The 23,555-nt window shown below is 37.3% G+C and overlaps 1 protein-coding gene across 1 annotated transcript in view; it reads right to left on the bottom strand.

Annotated features, from left to right (window-relative positions):
- Positions 1–456: 456 nt before the first annotated feature.
- RBM17 (RNA binding motif protein 17) overlaps positions 457–23,555 on the bottom strand; it is a 26,235-nt gene continuing 3,136 nt past the window's right edge. Inside the window, exons 2-12 of the mRNA XM_005869490.2 lie at positions 22,675–22,812; positions 19,760–19,876; positions 14,732–14,898; positions 12,335–12,432; positions 9,405–9,461; positions 7,854–7,995; positions 4,502–4,653; positions 2,856–2,929; positions 2,272–2,370; positions 1,082–1,154; positions 457–955 (exon numbers count right to left, since the gene is read on the bottom strand). Of these exons, the coding sequence (XP_005869552.1) occupies positions 852–955; positions 1,082–1,154; positions 2,272–2,370; positions 2,856–2,929; positions 4,502–4,653; positions 7,854–7,995; positions 9,405–9,461; positions 12,335–12,432; positions 14,732–14,898; positions 19,760–19,876; positions 22,675–22,797 (1,206 nt within the window). The 5' untranslated portion in view covers positions 22,798–22,812 and the 3' untranslated portion in view covers positions 457–851. The remainder of the gene's footprint in view (positions 956–1,081; positions 1,155–2,271; positions 2,371–2,855; positions 2,930–4,501; positions 4,654–7,853; positions 7,996–9,404; positions 9,462–12,334; positions 12,433–14,731; positions 14,899–19,759; positions 19,877–22,674; positions 22,813–23,555) is intronic.

Raw genomic sequence — 23,555 nt, forward strand, 5'->3', positions numbered from 1 at the left:
AATTGGCAGTACAGTTTAAGTAGCTGATGTGGCTGAATTTTATAAATTTTAAAATATATATAAGAACTAACACTTTTGCAAATTTTGCCAGTAGAAATGTGACTCCAAGGAACCACCATTTTCAAAGCATATGGGCACACATTTACAATGTACCTGGGAGGTTTTGAATTAACTTGTCATTTCTGATCTACCCTGAAGACTATGCTAGAATTGCTAGGTTCGTGATTTCTGTATCCTAAGTCCATCACAAACCCTACAGTCTTACTTAGTTTAATTGAAATGATTCATCCAAACAAGTCATGGTAGGTTCACAATTCTTCAACCGTAGTTCAGATCTTAAAGACTTTTTTTCTACAACCGGAATCAGTTAAGAATTTCTCTGTTAGAGAAAGCAAACATTTTCACCTTTGGCAGACTGCCAAGATGATACTTTATTATAGAATTTATGAAACTACAGTAACTTGCAAGTTTTATTTTTTAAAAAAATGAAAGAAATGCAAAGGATAACTTAATACAACCCCATATCCCAGAACTTTCTAGATATTTTTAGTGCAAGAAATGCTGTATCACTGGAGCACTTGAGAATTATCATGAAACCCTAGCAAAAAAAAAAAAAGTTAATTACCCAGAAGTGGTAATAAGAAAGAGAAACAACCAGAGAGGCACACAGATTGGTTTTTTTTTAAAGGATTTTTATACTATATTAAAAAAACCACAAAATAAAAAAGGGATTAATCAACATATATCTTAGCAGTCCTTCCAAGAGTCTCTGTACCCAACAGCCAAGCAGACTGGCTGTCGCCTTTTTCTTCTCTGCTTGCAGCTTGTAGCCTGTGCTCTAGTTCTTAAAATCAAACTTGTTCCGCCAAATCCAACACCCTGAATTTATCCAAATTGTAGAAACATGCTTTTACCACCCGTCCACCAAAATACCTCCCATTCAGATCAACGACAGCTAAAAGGCAAACAAAAAGACAGTCAGTTAATACAGATTCTTTTAAGACATTACAAGAACATGTTTTAATTCTAACAAGATCACAATTTCAACTTTTTAATTTTTATATTTAGTTGTACAACTTACCTTTAATTGCTGATTCAACCCTCTCAAATTCTAAAAATATTCGTACTGCTTCATCATCAGGGGCACCAGGAATCTGGAAAAAATGAAAAGTATAATAGATAAATAGGTATTTGAGATATCACTAAATGTGAGTTTTCTTCCGTTAATGATTTCTATCAGAATAAGTGTGTCAATTATCATCATATACGAATAAGAAGCAGTCAAATACCAAGGAAATAACTACAAATTGACATCAAAAATTTGTTGAAGATCTGTTTATGACAGGCACAGTTTAGGTGCTGGGAATACATAGCTAAGTTAAACAGTCTGATCTTATAGAGGTCCTATGCCAGGTGACATGTAAACAAATAATTATTTGGTCAACAAATGGCAATATGATATAGAAATGAAGCAAAAGTGAGAGCAGAAATTTAAGAAAAAAAAGATTTGTATTCTAACTGCCTCTCATTATAGGTTAAATTCCTTTGTCATACTCTCTACGCCCTGCATATGGCCCCATTCCACCTATGTAAACATGTTTCCTATTAATCCCCAACATGCCCAACCATTCCATTTTGTAGCCCTCATCAGTCTCCCAGAAGCTGTGACCCTAATCTGAATATCTTTTCCACCTATCCAAATCCTACCCATTCATTTCAAAGCTCAGCTGGCATCTGATATTGTCACAAAGCCTTCTGTTGTTGTTTTTTAAATCTAAATCCTTTTCTCAACTCCAGTACTTATAGTCAATAACCACTGAATCTAGCAACAAAATGTTGTCTATTTTTATATATGTTCGTTTTGTTGTTTCAACTGAACATATCACTGAGAGCACAGAACATCCCCAATGCTCTCAATACAGTATTGGATATATGAGAGGCACTAAATATATACTTGTCAAATGAATGAAACCAAAGGCATGTCCAAATAACTAAACTATTTAGCATACTATAATCAAAGTCTTTAATCACCAAACTAAACCTCAATCATAAAATGAAATGTTCATTTCTTCTCCAAATAAAATTTGAAGTCCTTCTTGTCTTTATGTTCAAAATTTTTATAATTAAGTAAGAGAAGTATAACCAACACCTGTCACCTCCTGTAGTAAGACAATATGTTATTTAAGCACAGCACACATCTCTATTTGTAGAAAATGTTTTGTAACCTGTCAATCACAACAGTTTATAAACATCTAAAGAAAACTCTCTTACTTCAAATATAACACATTTTCCAACTTTGCCATATTTTTCACACTCTTCCTTGGTTTCAACTTCCAAGTCTTCATCTACCTCTCCTGCACCAACCATGTTCTATAAACAAAAATAAATAAATTCAAGTATCAAGTATAATTTATTAATATATAAATAAGATGTATAAATAACTTTATGGTAGTAAATGTTCTCCCTCTCAAATAACACAATGAAAATTTTCACACCTGTAGTCCCTCAAAATTATTTCTTAAAAAAAAAACAAAAATATACACTAAGCTCCATAGACTTACAAGAGCAATTATGCAACCATCAAAATGCATAAACTAAGATAAACATCTAACAATTTCAAATATTTTAAAGTAATCACTATTGTCTTAAATATTATCTTTAGCAAAGAAACATTAGTAAAAAATTCTATTAGTCTTATGTGGTGTCTACCCAAAAGTATCATTTGCAAAAGTATTCTTTTCAGTTTTCTTTATCCATTATGGTATCAGTGGTGCTGAAAGCATGCAGGGATAGGTTAGGGCAGAGTGACACATAAATCAAGGTGGGCGAACAGGTTGCTTCCTTCTGCTTCTTACCCTTAGTAGGACCACTTTAGTGGGACATTTAAGTATTTCAGTTAATGGATTTGAATCTGACTTCTTGGCTGCATCTGTAGGAAAACAAACAATGAGATATACATATGTTAGAGCATTGAGTTCAAGTTACAATGAATAATTTATTTTTAATAGCAACCCTCTTAGGTCCTAGAGCAGCGGTTCTCAACCTGTGGGTCGCGACCTCTTTGGGGGTCGAACGACCCTTTCACAGGGGTCGCCTAAGACCATCGGAAAACACATATATAATTACATATTGTTTTTGTGATTAATCACTATGCTTTAATTATGTTCAATTTGTAACAATGAAAATACATCCTGCATATCAGATATTTACATTATGATTCATAACAGTAGCAAAATTACAGTTATGAAGTAACAACAAAAATAATTTTAGGGGTTGGGGGTCACCACAACATGAGGAACTGTATTACAGGGTCGCGGCATTAGGAAGGTTGAGAACTAGAGTCATCTACGGTATAATCATCTATGGCTGAGAAAAAAATAGCCCTATCTGTAATGGAAGCATATGCTTTGCTTTGGTATAGGTTTTTACTATAATTTCTGGAAAATTTTAGCTTCCCTGGATATCTACAATTTTCGCTTAGTTCACTTCCTAAGGGGTTGACAGTGCACATCAATCCCAACCCTTACAGGTGAGAGTCTTGGCTTGGGAAGTGGCCAAAGGTCACTAGTCCAATATAATAAGCAGGTAATTAGCCAGCCACTGGCTGCCTAATTGCACATATTCCCACAAATCAGGACGGCTCTAGGCTGACTGGCTACTTACTAAAGCTGTGTACTGAGAGAATAAAAATTAAACACCAACTAGGCATAATCTACCAATAAGAACCCTTACAGATTGGAATATAGCAGATATAATCACTAATATATTGTATATGGCTCTGTCTTTCATGCTATAAACACATAACCATGGCCCTAGGTGGTTTGGCTCAGTAGATGGAGCATCGGCCTGGGGACTGAAGGGTCCTGGGTTCGATTCCAGTCAAGGGTACATGCCCAGGTTGAGGACTCGATACCCAGTGGGGGGCATGAAGGCAGCCAATCAATGATTCTCTCTCATCAATTATGTTTCTATCTCTCTTTCCCTCCCCCTTCCTCTATGAAATCAATAAAAATATATTTAAAAACAAAAAAATAACTATGATCTTACCAATTTAACAAGATTCTTTGCCTAGTAGAAGTAGGCATGAACTTATTTTCTTAAGTACTGTTCATTTTCTGCCAAAGTCATTGTCTTTTCTCCTATGGGCCTCCCTATCTCTATTATATTTCTATCTCTCTTTCCCTCCCCCTTCCTCTATGAAATCAATAAAAATATATTTAAAAACAAAAAAATAACTATGATCTTACCAATTTAACAAGATTCTTTGCCTAGTAGAAGTAGGCATGAACTTATTTTCTTAAGTACTGTTCATTTTCTGCCAAAGTCATTGTCTTTTCTCCTATGGGCCTCCCTATCTCTACATCTATTCTGAACAAATAAAGATGAAGAACCACAACACAGAATTGGGATGCATCATAATCAGGGTTTCTCTTATTGTATTCAAGAGGGCCAGCTCTCTGTCTCTGGGCGGCATCTCTCACTGCTTCTGGGGAGGACCCACCTTTCTCTGTGACTTCGCCCACAATGATCTTGCCTCCTCGCTTGCTCGTCTTCTCCACTGACAACGCTGTGCTCAGCCCTTGCTCGTGTTTACCAAGACCTTGGCCTTCCCGAAAGCCGTACTTCTGCATGATTTTATGTGCTACTGTGCCACTGGGAGAAAGAAAAGAGAAAGGTCCTTTATACTTAAGGTCATCAGCTATAGCATAACCTGGATTTTATATCTTAACACTTTCCTTCTAGAAAGGAGAATAGAAATTCTACAAGGGCTTCAATGACGTCACACATAATTAACAATGGGCATTAGACGAAGTTGTGGGGATGTTCAGAATGAAAGATATATAAAAAATACTGGACATCCTGAGATTATCTTTAAGGTAAGGGATATATTAGTTTCTCTAATGAAAATTTCCCTGTACCTCTGTTACAAAACATTAGAATTCCTGTGTGTTCTAGTACCTGCATTGCTATAGAAATACTTTTGTCAATCACAGTTTGTACTTAATATTATTTTGTATTAGTTTCAGGCATACAGCACATTGGTTAGACAATCATGTACTTTACAAAGTGGTTCCCCGGAAATTTTCAGTACCCACCTGGCACCACACATCATTATTACAATATTATTGACTATATTTCCTGTGCTGTATTTTATATCCCCATAACTATTTTGTAACTACTAATCTGTACTTCTCCATCCCTTTACCTTTTCCACCCGGTCCCTTCACCACCTTCTCTCTGGCAACCATCAGTCTGTTCTCCATATCTATGAGTCTGTTTGTTTTGTTTGTTTATATTGTTCTTCAGATTTCATTCATTGATGTATGACCACAGTTTACTTTTTAAAATGTGCCTGTCAAGGAAGCACAGAGAATCCCAAACAAGGTGAACCCAAAAAGGTCCACACCAAGGAACATCATAATTAAAATGCCAAAGATTAAAGACAAAGAGAGAATCTCTAAAAGCAGCAAGAGAAAAGCATTTATCTACAAGGGAGCTCCCACAAGATTGTCAGCTGATTTCTCAACAGAAACTTTGCAGGTCAGAAAGGATTGGTAAGAACTATTCAAAGTGATGAAAAGCAAGGATCTACAATCAAGATTACTCTACCCAGCAAAGCTATCACTTAGAATTGAAGGACAGATAAAGAGCTGCCCAGACAAGAAAAAGCTAAATGAGTTCCTCACAATCAAACCAGTATTACAAGAAATGTTAAAGGGTCTTGTCTTCTTTCAGAAGAGGAAGGAAAAAAAAATATGAATAATAAAATGGCAATAAGTAAATATCTATCAATGATTAGTTTAAATGATAAAAATCTTGCCATCTACAACATGAATGGACATATAAGGCATTGTGCTGAGTGAAATGAATCAGACAGGGGAAGACAAATACCATATGATTTCACTTATATGTGGAATCTAAAGAACAAAAAACAAGCAGAACAGACATACATATATAAAGAGAACTTTTTGCCAGATGGGAAGAGATTTGGGGGGATGGGTGAAAAAGGTAAAGAGATTAAGAAGCACAAATTGGTAGTTACAGAATAGTCATGGAGATGTAGAGTACAGCATAATAAGGAATAGTCAATAATATTGTAATAACTATGTATGATGTCAGATGGGTACTATATTTTTGGGGGTTATCACTTAGCAATATATAATGTCTAATCACTGGGGTGTACACCTGAAGCTAATATAATATTGCATGTCAACTGTAATAGGAAAATAAAAATTACTTAAAGCCATAAAAATTAAAAAATGTGCCTGTCAAAAAAGGATAAAGTTTCATGATGAAAATGACTGCATTTTCCTAAATAGTACAGTAGAGTTTACAACAACAGATTTTATGTAGAGATCATCTACTTAATCGATGGGAATATAAACTGAAGCCCAGATTAGTCAACTAGGCTAGCTTAAAGCTGATTAGAAACAAAAACAAGACATAATATTAGAAATTATTTCTATAGGTATTAACGGTAAAATTGAAATTGGGACCCACAACTTGTAATTCTCAGTCCACTGCTCATTCTCTAATACCGTAACTTTCAAACTGCACTTGGAGGTGTCTCAAGAGTGTCCCCATTGCTTGAACCACAAAACCCTGCTTCAACTAGAATTACACCTACATTACTTCATGTTTATGTGATTTCCTTTAAAATTTCATTTGAAACTGTTCTAGGGCTAAAAAGAAAAGACTGAAACAGCTGAATTGTACTACACTGCATCTTTCTTAGGCATAGAGAATTACTGTTTAAAAGGGGATTCAGCAAAAAGTCAATTTTTATCATCAGCAGAAAAAAAAAAATAACAGTTTACTGTCTATCCACCTTCCAGCATACATTCTAGGGAAGCCCAATACACCTATTTTACAATGATGGGGACTGCCCAATAGGGTAGCTGTTAACCTTGTGTGGTTATTGAGCACCTGAGATAAGGAACTACATTTTAAATTGTATTCATTTTAAATTAATAGCCACCTGTGGCTAGCAGTTACCATAGAGAACACAAGTCTGGGAGATGGATACCAAGGTCAGAAAGTCAAAATCCTCTCACAGTGCGGGAACCCCAACCATCTACTCCAACTCTTGACTAGTCACCTCTCAAGGGCTCTAAGAATCAGAGTATATGCACATAGACAAGGGCAGATCAGTGTGATTACTATGGTCACAGCATTTCTATCATAGGCAGTGTCCTTCTAAAGGACACAGAACAAAGGCCTTAGTGTAACGCAGCTTCATTTGATAGTCTCTCATTGCATGAAAGAAACAAAGTAAACATAAAACACTGTTTTAACCAAAATGTATGGCAAATCCAGTGGGGATTTTAAATTCCACAAGCCATACCTGAAAGTCAACCTTAAAATTGATTTTTACATGCAGGCAAACACTCTTAGTTTGAATGACTAAGTTTCTAGACCAAAGGTACAGAACCATGACCTTAAAGCAAATGTCTCTATATATATAAAGATGTCATTCACCCTTTGGACATAGTATAAGTCAGGTGTAACTCATAAGCCATATTTTACTTGCAAATGTTTTGAAAATACATGTAAATAATTATGAGAAACCGTTCCTACCTAGAGAATATAATGTTCAGCAATGAAATCATCCAAAACTTACATCAGAAGACTTTGTTTTGTACAAAATATGATAGCATTGTGCTGCAATACCCTCCCTGTGACTCAGATTCTCAAGAATGACATTGTGTGATTGAACACACCAAGCATCTTCCTATAACTAGAGAACGCCCTCACTTTCAAACAAACTGCATCTACTGAAAGGGCTGCCAACCCTTCACAATGAGTCTCGTCCTTCTTACACCTGCCAAGATGACAGCACTTGGAACCATTACCCCATGTTGGCGAGGAAGGAGTTGCCAGGGCCCGTTGGAGATCTGGGTCTGTCCTGTTCCTCATACACAGGAGGAGGAATGGCAGCTTTAGAAGACTGTGAGCGAGGTCTTGAATCCTCTTCATAAGGAAATTCTCGGGGTACTATTGGATAAAAATAAAATAGGTTTACCAAAATACTACAAAAAAATATCCCAAACTGCACTTGTATAAATCAGTTATTTTGAACTAATTTAACTGACATTTTTAGTTTATTGTAAGGAGGAAAAACAAAACCCATTGTACAGCCTCTACATGACTTTTTAAAATTAGAGACGTACGTACTATTTTTCTAATTTTAGCTTTCTTCCAGCTGTTATCTCAAATGTCCTTTTTATACCTTAATGAAATGTGCTCTAAATGACAATTTTTGTCTGAATGCTTAAGAGTTTTGTATGTTCCAGATAGATCCAATCAAAATCTCTTTTGATTCCCATAGCATCTTGTATACCTGTCTTTGGACTCTAATCTATTTCATTAGCCTAGCATAAAATAAAGGTCATTGAGGTTATGGACCATGTACCAGACCAGTGATTTTCAAACCTAGCTACAGCAGTGATTTTCAACAAGGAAGCTTTAAAAAAAAAAAAAAAAAAAAAGACTGGTTTCAATTGAGTTTATGGTTTTCTAGGTGTTTTTACACAAAAGGTATTTAACAAAACTTTTTAAGTTATATTCTTTAAAAAGATAACATAAATAGTGCAACAGGTATTAAAAAGCATGAGGGATGATTATATTTTCTTGGGATAGTTTAGGTATGGTCCAACAACCTAAAGGATAGGAAAATGACCTAGATGATACATCAAAGTTCAATTCCTAGAACAGATCACTGGGAGTTGAAACAGTGGGTGGGTGTGTTCTGGCAATGTAAGTGAAGACACACAACCTGTGAGATGAAATCAAAACTAATGGCAGAAAATCTAATCAGGAAGGCACTGCCACCTTGTGGAAGTCATGAACTTAACAGCCTCTAAACCACTGAGGACACAAATCGTAAACTGAGCTATTATTGTTTTAGCCTAACTCCAAATATGAAATGTTGGAGAAGACAAAATGAATTTTAAAAAAACAACAGTAGGACGAGAAGAAATAAACTAAAGAACTTATATACTTATATGCATAGCTCATGGACACAGGCAATAGGGTAGTAAAAACCTGGGGTGGGGGATAAGGGGGTAGGGGCTGGGAGGAGGGGATAAAGGGGGGCGTGATGTGAGATATCTGTAATACTATCAACAGTTAAAAAATATATTAAAACAACAACAACAAAAAAGCATACCACTGTATAAAAATCCAAGTCTCAGAGCCTAGCATTAAAACTTCTAAAGTACAAGGAATGAATGGGAACAGCAGCCTCAAGGACCCACACTGGGCCTCAGGGCTCAGGCCAGAGGACAGGCTTTGGGGCAATTTCCCTTTACATTCAGGAAACCTGGCTGATAGAAGCTAAGACTGGCCATGGCTGGGTTAAAGATTTGTATCAAAATAAAAGAGGGGGAGATATAGATACATACACTCTTTGTCTTTCTCTACAAGAGAAGTGGGTGGTGCGATGGCAGCTCCGCCCATACCTGCAAAAACATAAAATTCCACTGATTAAAGGAACATTTCAGATGCCAGACTCTCAAGGACTATGATATATATGAAAGGGCGAGGGCTACGCCCTCCATCTTGCCCCAGGGTAAGGGCTAGGCCCTCCATCTTGCCCCAGGGTAAGGGCTAGGCCCTCCGTTGGCCATGTGCTTGGCAAGGAGCTTCTTTGAGCGATGGATAAATGATTACTCTGACACACATTTCTATGAAAGAGAGGGCTAAGGGACTGCTTGGCTTGAGAACCCAAACAGCTCTGTTCGCCTGCCTCCTTAGGCTTTTATTGTAGCAACAGCTTGAACTAAAATTAACTTCTAGATACTATCAGCAGGGTAAGTATCCTTGAGAAAACACTTGCATCTGCAGTGTCCTTTAAGCAAGGATGGCTAAAAACTAAACATAAAGACTCCAGTAAAACACCTGGGGGCTCAGACTTATTTGGAAAAGTCAAGGTAGGGTCTGCCGCCTTCAGCAAGGTCCCCCTAGAGGCCCCCGACCTTTTGGAGATTCTTCCTTACAGACTTTCCATCCAAGTCCTGTGCTTCCCCACAATTTGTCATATCACACAAGGGAGGGAGGGAAGAAAGGAGGGAGGGAGGGAAGGAGGGAGGGACAGAGGAAGGGAAGGAGGGAGGAAGTGAGTGAGGGAGGGAGGGAGGGAGGCAGAACTGCTACTTCATCCCTCTAGCTAATATCTAAAGAACTTAATATCTGAATCGAGGATTAAAAATGTAGAAAACTGAAAAGCCAGACAAACACAATTATTTTTTCTTTGTTTTTCACAATTATTTTTTTCATAGCAAGCATTCAAGAGCCCTAGAATGTAGTTAATAAATGAATTTTAAGATAAAAGACCATAACCCAGAGAATTAGCAGTTACTTAAAAAATAGTAACATAGTCTGGCCAGTGTGGCTCAGTGATTGAGCTTCAACCTATGAACCAGGGGGTCGGGGGTCGATTCCTGGTCAGGGCACATGCCCAAGTTGCAGGCTCGATCCCCAGTAGGGGCATGCAGGAGGCAGTCCATCAATGATTCTCTCTCATCATTGATGTTTCTATCTCTCTCTCCCTCTCCCCTTCCTCTCTGAAATCAATAAAAATATATATTTTTTAAAAAAACAACAGTAAGTCCCGGATGATTTGGCTCAGTGGATAGAGCACTGGCCTGCGGACCAAAGGGTCCCTAGTTTGGTTCCGGTCAAAGGCCCAAGCACGTACCTTGGTTTCAGGCTCCTCCTCAGCCCGGGCCCTGATTGGGGCACATGCAGGAGGCAACCAATTGATGTGTTTCTCTCACATCGATATTTCTCTCTGCCTTTCCCTCTCTCTTCCACTCTCTCTAAAAATCAATGGGAGAATATCCATGGGTGAGGATTAAAACAACAACAACACACAAAACCAACAGTAATACAACTATTTACTGAGAGGATGTTAGGCACCAGATTCTCTGTTTGTGAATCCTCATCTGAGGATATTTCTTCCATTGATTTTTTAGAGAGAGTGGAAGGAGACAAGGGGGAGAAAGAAACACACACACACATATCAATTGGTTACTTCCAGCACACGCTCTAACTGGAGCCAGGGATATGTGCCCTTGACTGGGAATCGACCCTGCGACCCTCTGGTTCTCAGGCTGATAGGACTGAACCATGCTGGCCAGGGCTAGTCACCAAATTTTTTCATATACATTATCTCATTTAGACTTAATAACCTTTGAATTAGGTATAACTGTGTCCATTTTTCTTTCATAGGAGAAAATGATCAGAGGAGAATTAGTGGGCAGCGGTAGGTAGCTCCCAGTGATTCCAAGCTTTCTCCCACAATACAACACACTCCTGGAACTAAACAACTATTTGAAAATGTAGGTACTTCTGGTTTCTATAGAATCTGTTTTGTGTTGTCACCATTCCTGTTCGTTTCCTGGACAGAGAATGTTGGACACAAACAAACCAAAATAACTCCATTTGCTATCTGACAAGAATGAAGAATATAAGGAATTTTTCATTAGGTATAAGCCTTAACATATGTATTATAACTTAATCACCAATTAAATAGTCCAAAACATAAGATGTAAACAAACAAACAAAACTGATTACAAAACCAGTGCTGCAACAGCGTGAAATGTTTCACAGAAGAAATTCCTCCAAAGCCAGCATACATGCATCATGATTAACAGGCCTGGATTAGACAAAATACTTAAGGAGAAATAGGAATAAAATCTTCTATTTCTTTTGAAATACTTCTTATCATTTTTTAATCTTGCCAAGTGATTAGTGATTGATTCTTCGATTAGCTCTAATGAGTTTAGTATGAAAAATTCAGGATGATTACTAAACATTTGCTACTAATCAGGTTAAAATATAAACAACACCTGTTATCAGCAGTACACATAATGGACATAATGCCATCACTTCCCTACTACTCAATATTAGCTTCTGCTAATGTTCAAGAAATTAAATGGCCTTCACAGAAAAGGCATACCTCCTTACAAAAAGGACAGCCAATCTTAAGCTGAAAAGATGAGACCAGTAAGTATTCAACCTATATGCTGGACTCTAAAAACGTTAATAAAAACCAAACTATGCTACAGGTAAGGAAAAGTATGTGTATATATATTTCAAGGTATGCTCAACATATCTACTTAATAACTATTAGAAAGTGGATGGTAAGCTCAAAAGAAAATATATGTAAAAATGCAATATAAATTAAGACTGTATACAAATGTGGATTGCTGGAATCCCAGAGACAAAATGACCTAAGTCAATGTCAACTGAACTATAACAAATTGAATATGAAAAGCAAATAGTGGAATTGCACCATGTTGGAAACATAATATTTATGTTCATGCCTTACTTCTTTTTCTCCTTTCTCGCTCATAATCTTCATCTTCATCAGAATCTGGATCTGGTCGCCTTGAAAACCCACTGGCTTCATGTCTGTCTTTACGCCTCCTGTGATAATAAAAGAACCCATATTCATTACAGATGAGCTAAATTAGAGATGTGAACTCAAGGACATCACCTTGACTTTATCTTGGCTAGAAAAATACCCAAATCCTCCCTTTCACACTGAACTATTAATGGAAGGAGGAGTGTAAGTGAAAACAACTGATTGAAAACTACAGTAGCACAAGTATGACAAGTGAGAAAAACCAGAAGATGAACTGAACACATTTAATCCTATATAATAAAAGGCTAATATGCAAATTGTCCCCTCAACCAGGAGTTCAACCAAGGGGCAGGGCCGGCCTACCAACCACCCATGGCCCCTCCCCCCAGCCAGCCCAGACCGATCGACCCCAATCGGTCCCCATCCATGCACAAATTAGTGCACCAGGCCTCTAGTAGGTGTATAAGTAGCAACACAAAACTTTACTTGGTATTTGCCTCTTTCAATTTTAAAACATATCAAGATAGGTAATAGTTTAATAATTCTAATTCTCTAGAACAGCAATTTTCAACCAGTGTGTGAGGAGCACACTGGTATACCACAAAAAAATTTAAAACATGCAATACCTGACTATTTTAGTCAAGGGCACTAACCTCTTTTCCCTTAGACTGTCAAAAAAAAAAAATGACAATACAACAATAGTCTGGTGTGAGTGAATCAAAATTATACCTATTGTTTTTTGTCAGATTGGCAAAAACTATATTTTTTTGGTATGCCACAAAATTGTAGTAATTTGTTTATGTGTGCCATGAGATGAAAAGGGTTGAAAATCACTGCTCGAGACATGCCTTCATTACATGAAATGATTCAATAAATAATGAGAAATACTGTATTACTATTTTATAAACTTTTTTTCCCCTCACACAAGGACTTGTTCATTGATATTTAGAGGGAGAAAGGGATGGAGGGAGGGAGGGGGAATGACAGAAAGAGAAAGAGAGAGCAAAACATCCATCTGTACACGCCTCCTGTACATGCCTCAACCAGGAATTGAACCCACAACCTTTCAGTGTACAGGACGATTTTCCAACCGAGTCACACTAGCCAGGGCATATTTTATAAACTACTTAACAATTAATATGCAATATTTTACAAAGAAGAAATACAAACAAATCCTTATTGCCCATATTTTTATTTATTTGTTTTTAAACTTTATTGATTTCGAAGAGGAAGGGAGAGGGAGAGAGAAATAGAAACATCAATGATGACAGGGAATCATTGATTGGCTGCCTCCTGCATGCCCCACACTGGGGATTGAGCCTACAACCCGGGCATGTACTCTAACGGAGAATCAAACCATGACCTCCTGGCTCATAGGTCGCGATGCTCAACCACTGAACCACTAAGCCGGGCCTTATTGCCCATACTTTTAAAAAACATAAATAAAAAATGCATGTGTTGCCCTAGCTGGTTTGGCTCAGTCGATAAGAGCGTCAGCTTGAGGACTGAAAGGTCCGGGGTTCGATTCTGGTCAAGGGCACATGCCCGGGTTGTGGGCCCGATCCCCAGTAGGGGGCATGCAGGTGACAGGCAATCAACGATTCTCTATCACTGATGTTTCTATCTCTCTCTCCCTCTCCCTTCCTTTCTGAAATCAATAAAAATATACATATATTTTTTTTTAAATGCATGTTTTAAAAAAATTCCATCTGGCACAAAAATAGTTAAAAATATAACAATTTTAAGTATTTTATTTTCAGTTTGTGATTTTTTTTCATATTGGTATATCAGCTTATTTTTTAAATATGTTTTTATTGTTTTTTGCTTTGTTTTGTTTTGTTTTTGTTTTTTTAAGAGAGAAAGGGAGGAAGGGAGAAGGAGAGAGAGAAATATCAACCAGTTGCCTCCCATACACACCCGGCCCAGGAACCAAACCCGAAACCGGGGCATATGCCCTAACCAGGAATTGAACCAGTGACCTTTCTGTATATAGGAGGATGCTCAACCAACTTGGCCACACTGGCCAGGATCAATTTAAGGATTTTGAATAGTTATGACTATAGAAGAGTCATAGCAGAGGAAAGAAACTATTGCTCAACATCAGGTTGAAGTTGTTCTAAGGTACATTTCTAACAATTCACCCAAAATATATACTTTAAGTTTTCTGCATCTATACATGAAATTTGCTCTAGAGTCTAGTAGACTGTTTTTTTTTTTAACGCTGGGATGTGACAACTACAAATTTTTAAGGTTAACCATAAAAACTAACTTCAGCCTTACAGACAGCAATGAAGTTCATTCATTAACATTCTAATAAATATTTCAAATGTAAAATAGCCCTGAATCCAAACAAAGCCTTACTTTTCTCTCTCTTCTATTTCTTTTTGTCTTTCCAGCTCCCGCTGTCTCTGCCGTTCTTCTCTTTGGCGCTTCACTACTTTCTCATAATCATTAGGAAACATAGGATCATATTCATCAGCTAAGGGAATCAAAACTTCTCCTGCAGAAAATCCACTGGGTACGGGATCCTGAGGAAGATAAAAATGCCAAGGTATCATTCTCATGTCTTGAAATTTTAGAATTCAAGTAAAAGAATATGAGGGTTGGAAGGAGACTTGATGACATCTACATGCCTCCTTTGTTTTATAGATGAGGGAACAAATGTCTAAGGTGGTTTAGTGACTTGACATGGTCACACAACTCACCAGGTAGCAGCAAAACCACAATAATGAATTTAGTTCAGTATTAATTCCATAAATATCCTATGGCACTTTCCTGAAATTCCCAAACTGCCACTACTGAAACTTTTAATAATTTTGATTATTTATATAGTTAACAATGAACACTTCTGTTTTTATGTATCTCCGTGAAAACTTAAAAACCAAACAACCCACAAATAACAATCATTCTTTTGGTCATTAATAACCTGAGGATATTTTTCCCATTGATTTTTTAGAGTAGAAGGGAGGGGGGGAGAGTGGGAGGAAAGTGGGGGGAGAGAAAGAAACACTGATTTGAGAGAGACACATCGACTGGTTGCCTCCTGCACGCACCCAACCAAACTTGCAACCCAGATACATGCCCTTGACTGGGAATCTAACCTGAAACCCATAGGTGCATGGGCCGATGCTCTCTAATACTGGCCAGGACTTCTTGGGCTTTTTGAAATGCTCTGGAATACATCCCTTCCCTGGGAGGCAGCACTTCTTGTGCTGAGTCTGACACAGATGGATGTCATTCCCTTCTTGTCATCATTAATTTATTTTTACCTATGTCTTTATTGATTTTTTAGCAAGGGAGGAAGGGAGAGGGACAGAAAAATAGAAACATCAATCAGCTGCCTCCTGCACGCCCCCTACTGGGGATCCAGCCTGCAACCTGGGCATGTGCCCTGACCAGGAACAGAACAGCCGACGACCTCTTGGTTCCTAGGTTGACAACCACTGAGCTCACTGGCCAGGCTCATTAATTTTTTTAAGGTCCACTAAGATCAGGTTCAGATGATAACATTTTGCATTTCTCTTCTAAACATTTAGAAACTGAAGCTACTTACTCTTTGAAAGAAAAGAGGTAGTCTTAACAAAGAAATCAGAAAGACATAAGGCAGACAGTACAACTAGAAGATACATGATTGGAAATGGAGCTTTACCCTAGGTTGGTGGTCTTGATCCCTCTCTGGTTCTGGGAAGCTCCAATCTAATGTACAGCCTAAATTTCCTAAACCTCTATACTTACTTCTTCCATGTTTTCTTAGCATAACTCTTTCTTATTATCTCTAAAAATAAGAGGCCTTAACTGGTCTCCATAGACATCTAAAACAAGCATAGCTTAGGACTAGTATTTTTGAGTGCCCATTCTACATCTCTTTCAGGAGGCACACTGCCCAATACTATCAAAGGCAGAAAGGTTGCAAAATGTATTTCATTTTGAACATAAAACTAATATGATAAGAAGAGCTTTTGCCCTAGCCAGTTTGGCTCAGTGGACAGAGCATCTGCCTGCGGACTGAAGGGTCCCGGGTTTGATTCCGGTCAAGGGCACATACCTTGGTTGCTGGCTCCATGGGAGGCAACCAATCGATATTTCTCTGTCACATTGATGATTCTCTCTGTCTCTCCCCTCCCTTCCATTCTCTCTAAAAGTCAATGGAAAATATCCTCAGGTGAGAACTAACAATAACAATCAAAAAAAACATAAACAAAAAGAGCTTGTGTTCAATATCAATGGATTTAAATCCAACAATCCTGTTCAGTTTTACATTGTACAATATTACATCGTTCCATTGACATTCTGCATTGTAAAACAAATACTTCGTCATTTCCTTGTTAACTAAAAAATCAGAAAACAGTATGATTCGATGAATAAAAGAAGTTAGGAAAATAACTGTAGTCACCTCTGAGGCCCTATCACTGGAAAATTTACACAAATCTATTAAACATAGGGTCCACATAGGATAATTAATAAATTTGTATTCATATAAAGGCAAAGGCACATAAATAAGGTTTCCTTTCAGTTTTTATTAAGACAGGAGAGAAGCTAGTAACCAGCCACTCAACTTATAAAATACTATTATTAGAAAGTTTCTGAGAACAAATTGTCAATATGAAAGTTAATTCTTTGTCATTTCAAAATTTGAAATAAAAAACTTTTACTGTATAAACCCTGCTAAGCCCTAGCCAGCTTGGCTCAGTGGATAGAGCATCGGCCTGTGGACTGAAGGGTTGCAGGTTCGATTCCGGTCAAGGGCATATGCCTGGGTTGAGGGCTCGATCCCCAGTAGGGGTGTGCAGGAGGCAGCCTATATGATTCTCTCTCATCACTGATGTTTCTATCTCTCTCTCTCCCTCTTCCTTCCTCTCTGAAATCAATAAAAATATAACAATTAATAATAGAAAAAAAAACTCTGCTAAGTTTAACAATGAGTCTTCTTCTTTAAATGCTACAGAGAATACAGCAGCTTTGGCCGGTTTGGCTCAGTGGATAGAGCGCTGGCCTGTGGACTGAAGGGTCCCAGGTTCGATTACAGTCAAGGGTATATGCCCATGTTACGGGCTCGATCCCCAGTATGGGGCATGCAAGAGGCAGCCAATCGATAATTCTTTCTCATCATTGATGTTTTTCTCTCTCTCTCTCCCTCTCCTTTCCTCTCTAAAATCAATAAAAAATATTTTTAAAAACGAGAGAACAGCCCTAGCTGGTTTGGCTCAGTGGATAGAGCGCCGGCCTACGGACTGAAGAGTCCCAAGTTCAATTCCAGTCAAGGGCACATACCCAAGTAGGGGGCATGCAGGAGGTAGCCGATCAGTGATTCTCTCTTTCATCATTGATGTTTCTATCTCTCTCCCTTCTCCCTTCCCCTCTGAAATCAATAAAAAATATATTAAAAAAATAAAAAACCTTACCAAAAAAACAAAACAAAACACAAATTGGCAATGAAAATGACTGATTTCTTAAAGCCACTTCAGGAAGTCTACCCTAAGAAAATAATTTTACATGCATAGAGCACTCTCTATGGAGAGGTGCATTATAGTGTTATTTATGATGACAACATAAAAGCAGGTCTAGATGGTTCTACAGTTAGGAAACACTTGTATAAATTACAATACATTTGCTTGATAGGAATACTTTACAATTAAAAATTGGTTATGTCCTGGCGGGTGTGGCTCAGTTGGTTGAGCATTGTCCCCATGCACCAAAAGGCTGTGGGTTCAATTTCCGGTCAGGGCACATGTCCAGGTTGTGGGTTTGATCCCTGGTTGGGGTGCGCGTAAGAGGCAACCAATCGATGTTTCTCTCTCACATCGCTGTTTCTCTCTCTCTCCCTCTCCCTCCCCCTTCCTTTCTCTCTAACATCAATAAAAAAGTATATATTCTTTAAAAAATTGGTTATGAACCATGGGCAGGTAGCACAGTTGGTTAGAGCAGCCCAATATACCAAGGTTCCTGGTCAGGGCACATACTAGTACGAGAATTAACCAGTGAATGTATAAATAAGTGGAACAACAAATCAGTGTTTCTTTCTCTCTCCCTCCCTCTCTCTAAAATAAAAAAAATAAATTTAAAAACTACTAAAACTAAAAAAAAATTAAAACTGGTTATGAAAACTACATAACATGAAAAAATGCTTATTAATTAGATTTTGGGGGGTAGAAACAATATTATAGGTTCTAGAATCAATATACAATAACAGAAGATGATGAATCAGCTTTTGAGTAGATACAGCTAGAAAAACTTAGGTGTTGAGTTTGCGGGGAAAAATGTTAAATGACTAAGAACCGCCCCCCCCCAAAGCATCTCCACTGTGGGGTGCCGGTCCCTCTATACAGACTATTAGCCTGTAGTATCAGTTCTTCCAGTCAAGAAATCCTACCAAGAGCTTCAGCTGTGCTGTGCCTGAGAATAAAAGCAAGTGGGGGAGCAAGAGAATTCCAAACCAGAACAGTTAAAACTGTGAGGAGGATGAGAAACTAAATAAAGAAGGGAAGGGGCATGCAGCTGGAACTGTGTCCTTTTCGGGGGGAGGGAGGGTACCTTGCTAAAAAATAGTCAGCAGTAACAGCATATTCTATCATTAACCTTTGGCCATTTCTCATCAAGCAACCTGTGCGCCTAGTATGTTTAAACTACTGCAGTCATATTACTTGAATGCCATCTATAAAAGAATAAATGTGTACATATTTAAAGAGTGGCTGTAATTTTAACTATATATTATGTTTAATTCATTTGCCCCCCATTTTGTGTAGTTTTAACTATGATTTGGAATTATCCTTTTCCAGATCTTCCTCATCCTCACTTAATCTATTTACAGAGCTGTCCATGTCTGTTTCTTAGTTTTTAAGCTTATGCAAAATTGCTGGGATAATAAAGGGCAGTAGACTTGTCCTTATTTTAATCCACAACAAAACAATGAATACTAATATTCTTTATGATAGCAAAAATTGGGGGGGGGGGACTATATATCTAGCATTAAGAAAATTAACTACAGTATACCCTTCACAAGGGAATACAGTAAAGCCATTAATATGAACATATAGTCCTATACTTTTTTACAGAGATGGACAGTCCCAATATATTAAGCAAAATAAGCAAATTAGAAAACAGTAGGTAGAGGAGGCACAGAATGGGAAGATATTCCAAAATCTAAAGTTTTTAACTTCTGGGTAGGATTGAAGTCATTTATTTTTCTTTTTGCATATCTCTAGTTTCTGCTTTTTCTATAATAAACTATTTTATTTCAAATAGCTAAATGTTTTAAACTTGATAAAACACAGGTAAAAACTAAGTTGAAAATGATATTGACTAGGCTGCAAAGGTCTACCGAAGAGACTGTCTCCAGCGTGACATATGCATGAGATAAGACATACAGTTAGCAGGAAAGGACGGGCTTACCTTTAGGCCAGCTGCTACGTGAGGCGGGGTGTCCACAATCTGCCGGTCATCTGAAGAGCCACCTCGCTTTAGGTCGATTACCGGGGCAAGGACTGTACTTTGTTTTGTTCTCTGGCTCTAAAATCATTGAAAAACAAAGAGAGTTTACTGAAGCTTCAAATAAAAATTCATTCTATTTGTAACAAAGTTTTTTTGAGGGGGGTGGGGGAGTCTTTGTAATGAACCTTTCGGATACAAGAAAATCATAATCTTAAAATAGCCTTTTAATTCTATTATTACTATAACCACATACTAGTTTCATTGGCTTTTTTTTTTTACACAAAACAAATTTTCCCCACTGTAAAAGACTTATAGTAAACTTTGTCAGTTTTATTTAAGTTTGTATGTGAAACCATCTCTACAATGGATTCTCCTTTGACCAGGAGGGCAAATCTATAACAGCATATTATGCTTTGACTAGTGTGGATCTTTCACAAGGAATGGATATTTTTTTATATCCTGGACAAAAGATGAGAGTTTTTTTCCCTACCAATAGAATATAAAATCTTTTCCTACCTGTTTTATTTTGAACCCACAGAAAAAAAAATTTTTCTAAAGAAAACATGATCATTCATATACCATCAACCATTGTTAATATTTTATCATATTGTTTTACCTTACACCTGTATTTTATGTTGAACCATTTGAAGAAAATTTGAAGACACCAGGACACTATCCTTAATCAGCTAAAATTATGAACATCCTTTTATATAACCACAAAACTATTACCAGACCTAATAAAATCAATAATACCCTGTATCAATTCCTATCCAATTCATACTCAGGTTTTCCAAGCTAACCCCCAAATGTCTTCTAAATAGTTGATTTTATTTTGAACCATGATCCTACCGAAAGTCCACAATGCATTTGGTTTTTAAAGTCTTCTGATTTAGGAAAATCCTCCCTCCTTGCTGTCATCGCTATAATCATCATTTTTGTCTCCTCTTTTTCTTCCGACACTGTCTTGTAAAATGCTGCACATTTTAAGATCTGTTTGATAAATTCCTGGTGGTGTAGTTTCACTTATTCATCTACGCCTTACAATTATTGAAAACTAAGTTAAGTCTTGATTAGGTTAGAGCAGTGCTCTTTGGCAAGAATACGTCATAGGTGAGGTGGTGTGCTTTATGCTGCATCACCCCAGCAGGCACACAACTCAGGTTGTCTGTTAATAATGCTAATCATGACCAGATGGGTACAGAGGTGTCTATTTGATCTTTTGGTTATAAAGGTGTAAGTTCCCTCTCCCTTTGCAATTTTAAAGTGTTATACATTTTCATGTTATCAATCACTATAAAAAGCTAAAAATAAGCCACCATCTCTCTTGAATTTAATATCACTTATTATTTCAAGTAAATAAATTTAATCCAATCAATAAGTTACAATTCACAAGGTAAAAACCAAAGTTTAAAGGACAATGGAGGAGGGCGGTATCACAATCATACATTTTTCTATTTGATATATGTTTTTAAAATGGAGATACAGATGAAACCACAACTTCAGTCTGTAGGCAACATTTTCTCTACCAAATACCTTTGGTTATGCCAACCTGGTACTGAGTAATTAATTAGTAAATTAAATAGTCTAAGAGAATCAATGAAATGTATCTTCACTTCCCTTAAAGAAAAACACAACATTAATTTCACATAGCAATCTCAAAAGATATTAGAAAGTTAGAAATGATTTCATAAGTAACTTTTTATTTTGACCGATTAAAAAATCTACTTGAAATCTTAAGAGATCTCCTGAAGTTAATGTATTTGGGTAAGTGAAAAGATTTAGATAAGCATAAATTAAACAGATACTACAGAGGATGCCTGAGAGTCTAGATTTCATATAAAAACATAATTCCTTGCTTATCAGCACCCAATTCTTTACTTTTCATGTGAGTAAAATAATGGTACAGAAAAATCAGTGTGTTATCCATAAATTTTATTTGCCTTTTTAATATATTTCTTTTTGGAAGAGTCTATTTTCTAAGTTTTATTTTACTCAAGCTGATTTTTAACCTATATTTATAATTATGCACTGGCTGGACAGAGAAGGTGATCCTAAAGTACTAGGCAGAGAGAAACAAATTATCTAGGATTTTTGATTGGCTACAAGTAATTCACAAAGCTGACAATTTTTAAACTGATAATAAAGAATTATCCCAAGTAGTTTTTAATTTGTATATCTCTAGAATATTTTTACTTCTGCTTTTCTATTTTCTGTTCCTAAAAGTATTTGACAGTAACATTTTAATATCAAATATCCAGTGGGCACCTATGTTTTTAATGTTTTACATGTTGAATAATTTCAAGGATGCAGCCAATGCCCAACATGTATACAACTAGAACAAAAACAATGACTCCCACACTACATACACCTGACGCATTCACAACCAATCTGAGCCCTCAATAACACATACACATTAGAACAGCTTACTAATTACTGCAGAGCTTCCTTTCTCAAAGTGCTGATTCCAAACCACCTACAACAGCAGGAATACTACCAAAAATGCAAACTCCCATGGGCCCCAACCTAGAACCAGAATTTACCAGTATATCAGGAATATGGCCAACGAAGCAGTATTTTAACCAAATTCTCAGTAATCTTAGACATAATGAAGTCTGAAAACCTGTACCACTGTTGGCAACCGAGTATTGCCTTTCTCCATTGGAATCCCTGAAATAGTTCTATTCCCAGGAATTGGGAAGAGCAAAATGACCCTTAGCTCCTTGTTCTTCTCTACATAGAGCCTCTCTCCCTATAAATGTTTAACCCTACATAATCAATAAAAAGGCAGCAGAGCAAGCTAAAATCTTATTACTCTTAATCTAAGGAGGAACCTGCTCTGTAGACTTTTCTACTTTCACGCTGTGGGCTTATCTTACCTTTGCTTGAGTGAGAGCTGCCTTCTTCACCTGAAGCTGAGACTGTAGAAGTTTGAAGTTTTTGGACCAGCCTTCTGTTTTCGAGTCACTGGTCTCCACTCCCAGGTCATCATACAGTGACATCTTTTCAGTTTAATGCTGAAAGGCAAGGGAGGGGGGTAAAAAATGCAAAATACAGTAAAGATTTAAAATCTTTTCGTGTTGCCCTGGCCGGTGTGCTCACTGAAGAGTCATGGGTTCAATTCCCAGTCAAGGGCATGCACCTGGGATGCAGATTCAATCCCGGCCTCGGTTGAGGCACCATTTTCAAGGAATTGTAGAGGTAAAATGTATTTAAAGAGATCTCCTAGCCCAGAAACCTTCAAGGACAAAAGCCAAGACATCTGATATCACTAATAAGCGTACTTTCTAATATGCATATATTATTTTAAAAATAAGCTTCTATAATTAATAAGATCATGTGGTCAAGGAATTCATGTGAAATCAGTCTATTCTACAGCATATAATGAGTTAAAGAAGAAAGGTTCTAAATTCAGGACATTATTAATTACATATAGTTCTACAGCATATAATGAGTTAAAGATGAAAGGTTCTGAGGGCCACGTTAAGATTAAAGGGATGGACCGGAAGGAGGCAAGATGGCGGCATAGGTAAACACCACAGACTGCTGCTGCAAACAACCACTTCAAAAATACAACTAAAAGACGGAACGGACATCACCCAGAACCACAGGAAGGCTGGCTGAGGAGAGATTCTTCAACTAGAAGGAAAGAGAACAGCATACCGAGGCTCAGAGGAGGCGCAGTGTGGAAAATACTCAGGTACGGAGGTGCGCGCGCAAAGCGGGCTGGTGGCTGAGGGCGCGGTTGTCGTTTTCAATC

The sequence above is a fragment of the Myotis brandtii genome, unplaced genomic scaffold (genome assembly GCF_000412655.1).
Source record: "Myotis brandtii unplaced genomic scaffold, ASM41265v1 scaffold297, whole genome shotgun sequence".
Classification (NCBI taxonomy): domain Eukaryota; kingdom Metazoa; phylum Chordata; class Mammalia; order Chiroptera; family Vespertilionidae; genus Myotis; species Myotis brandtii.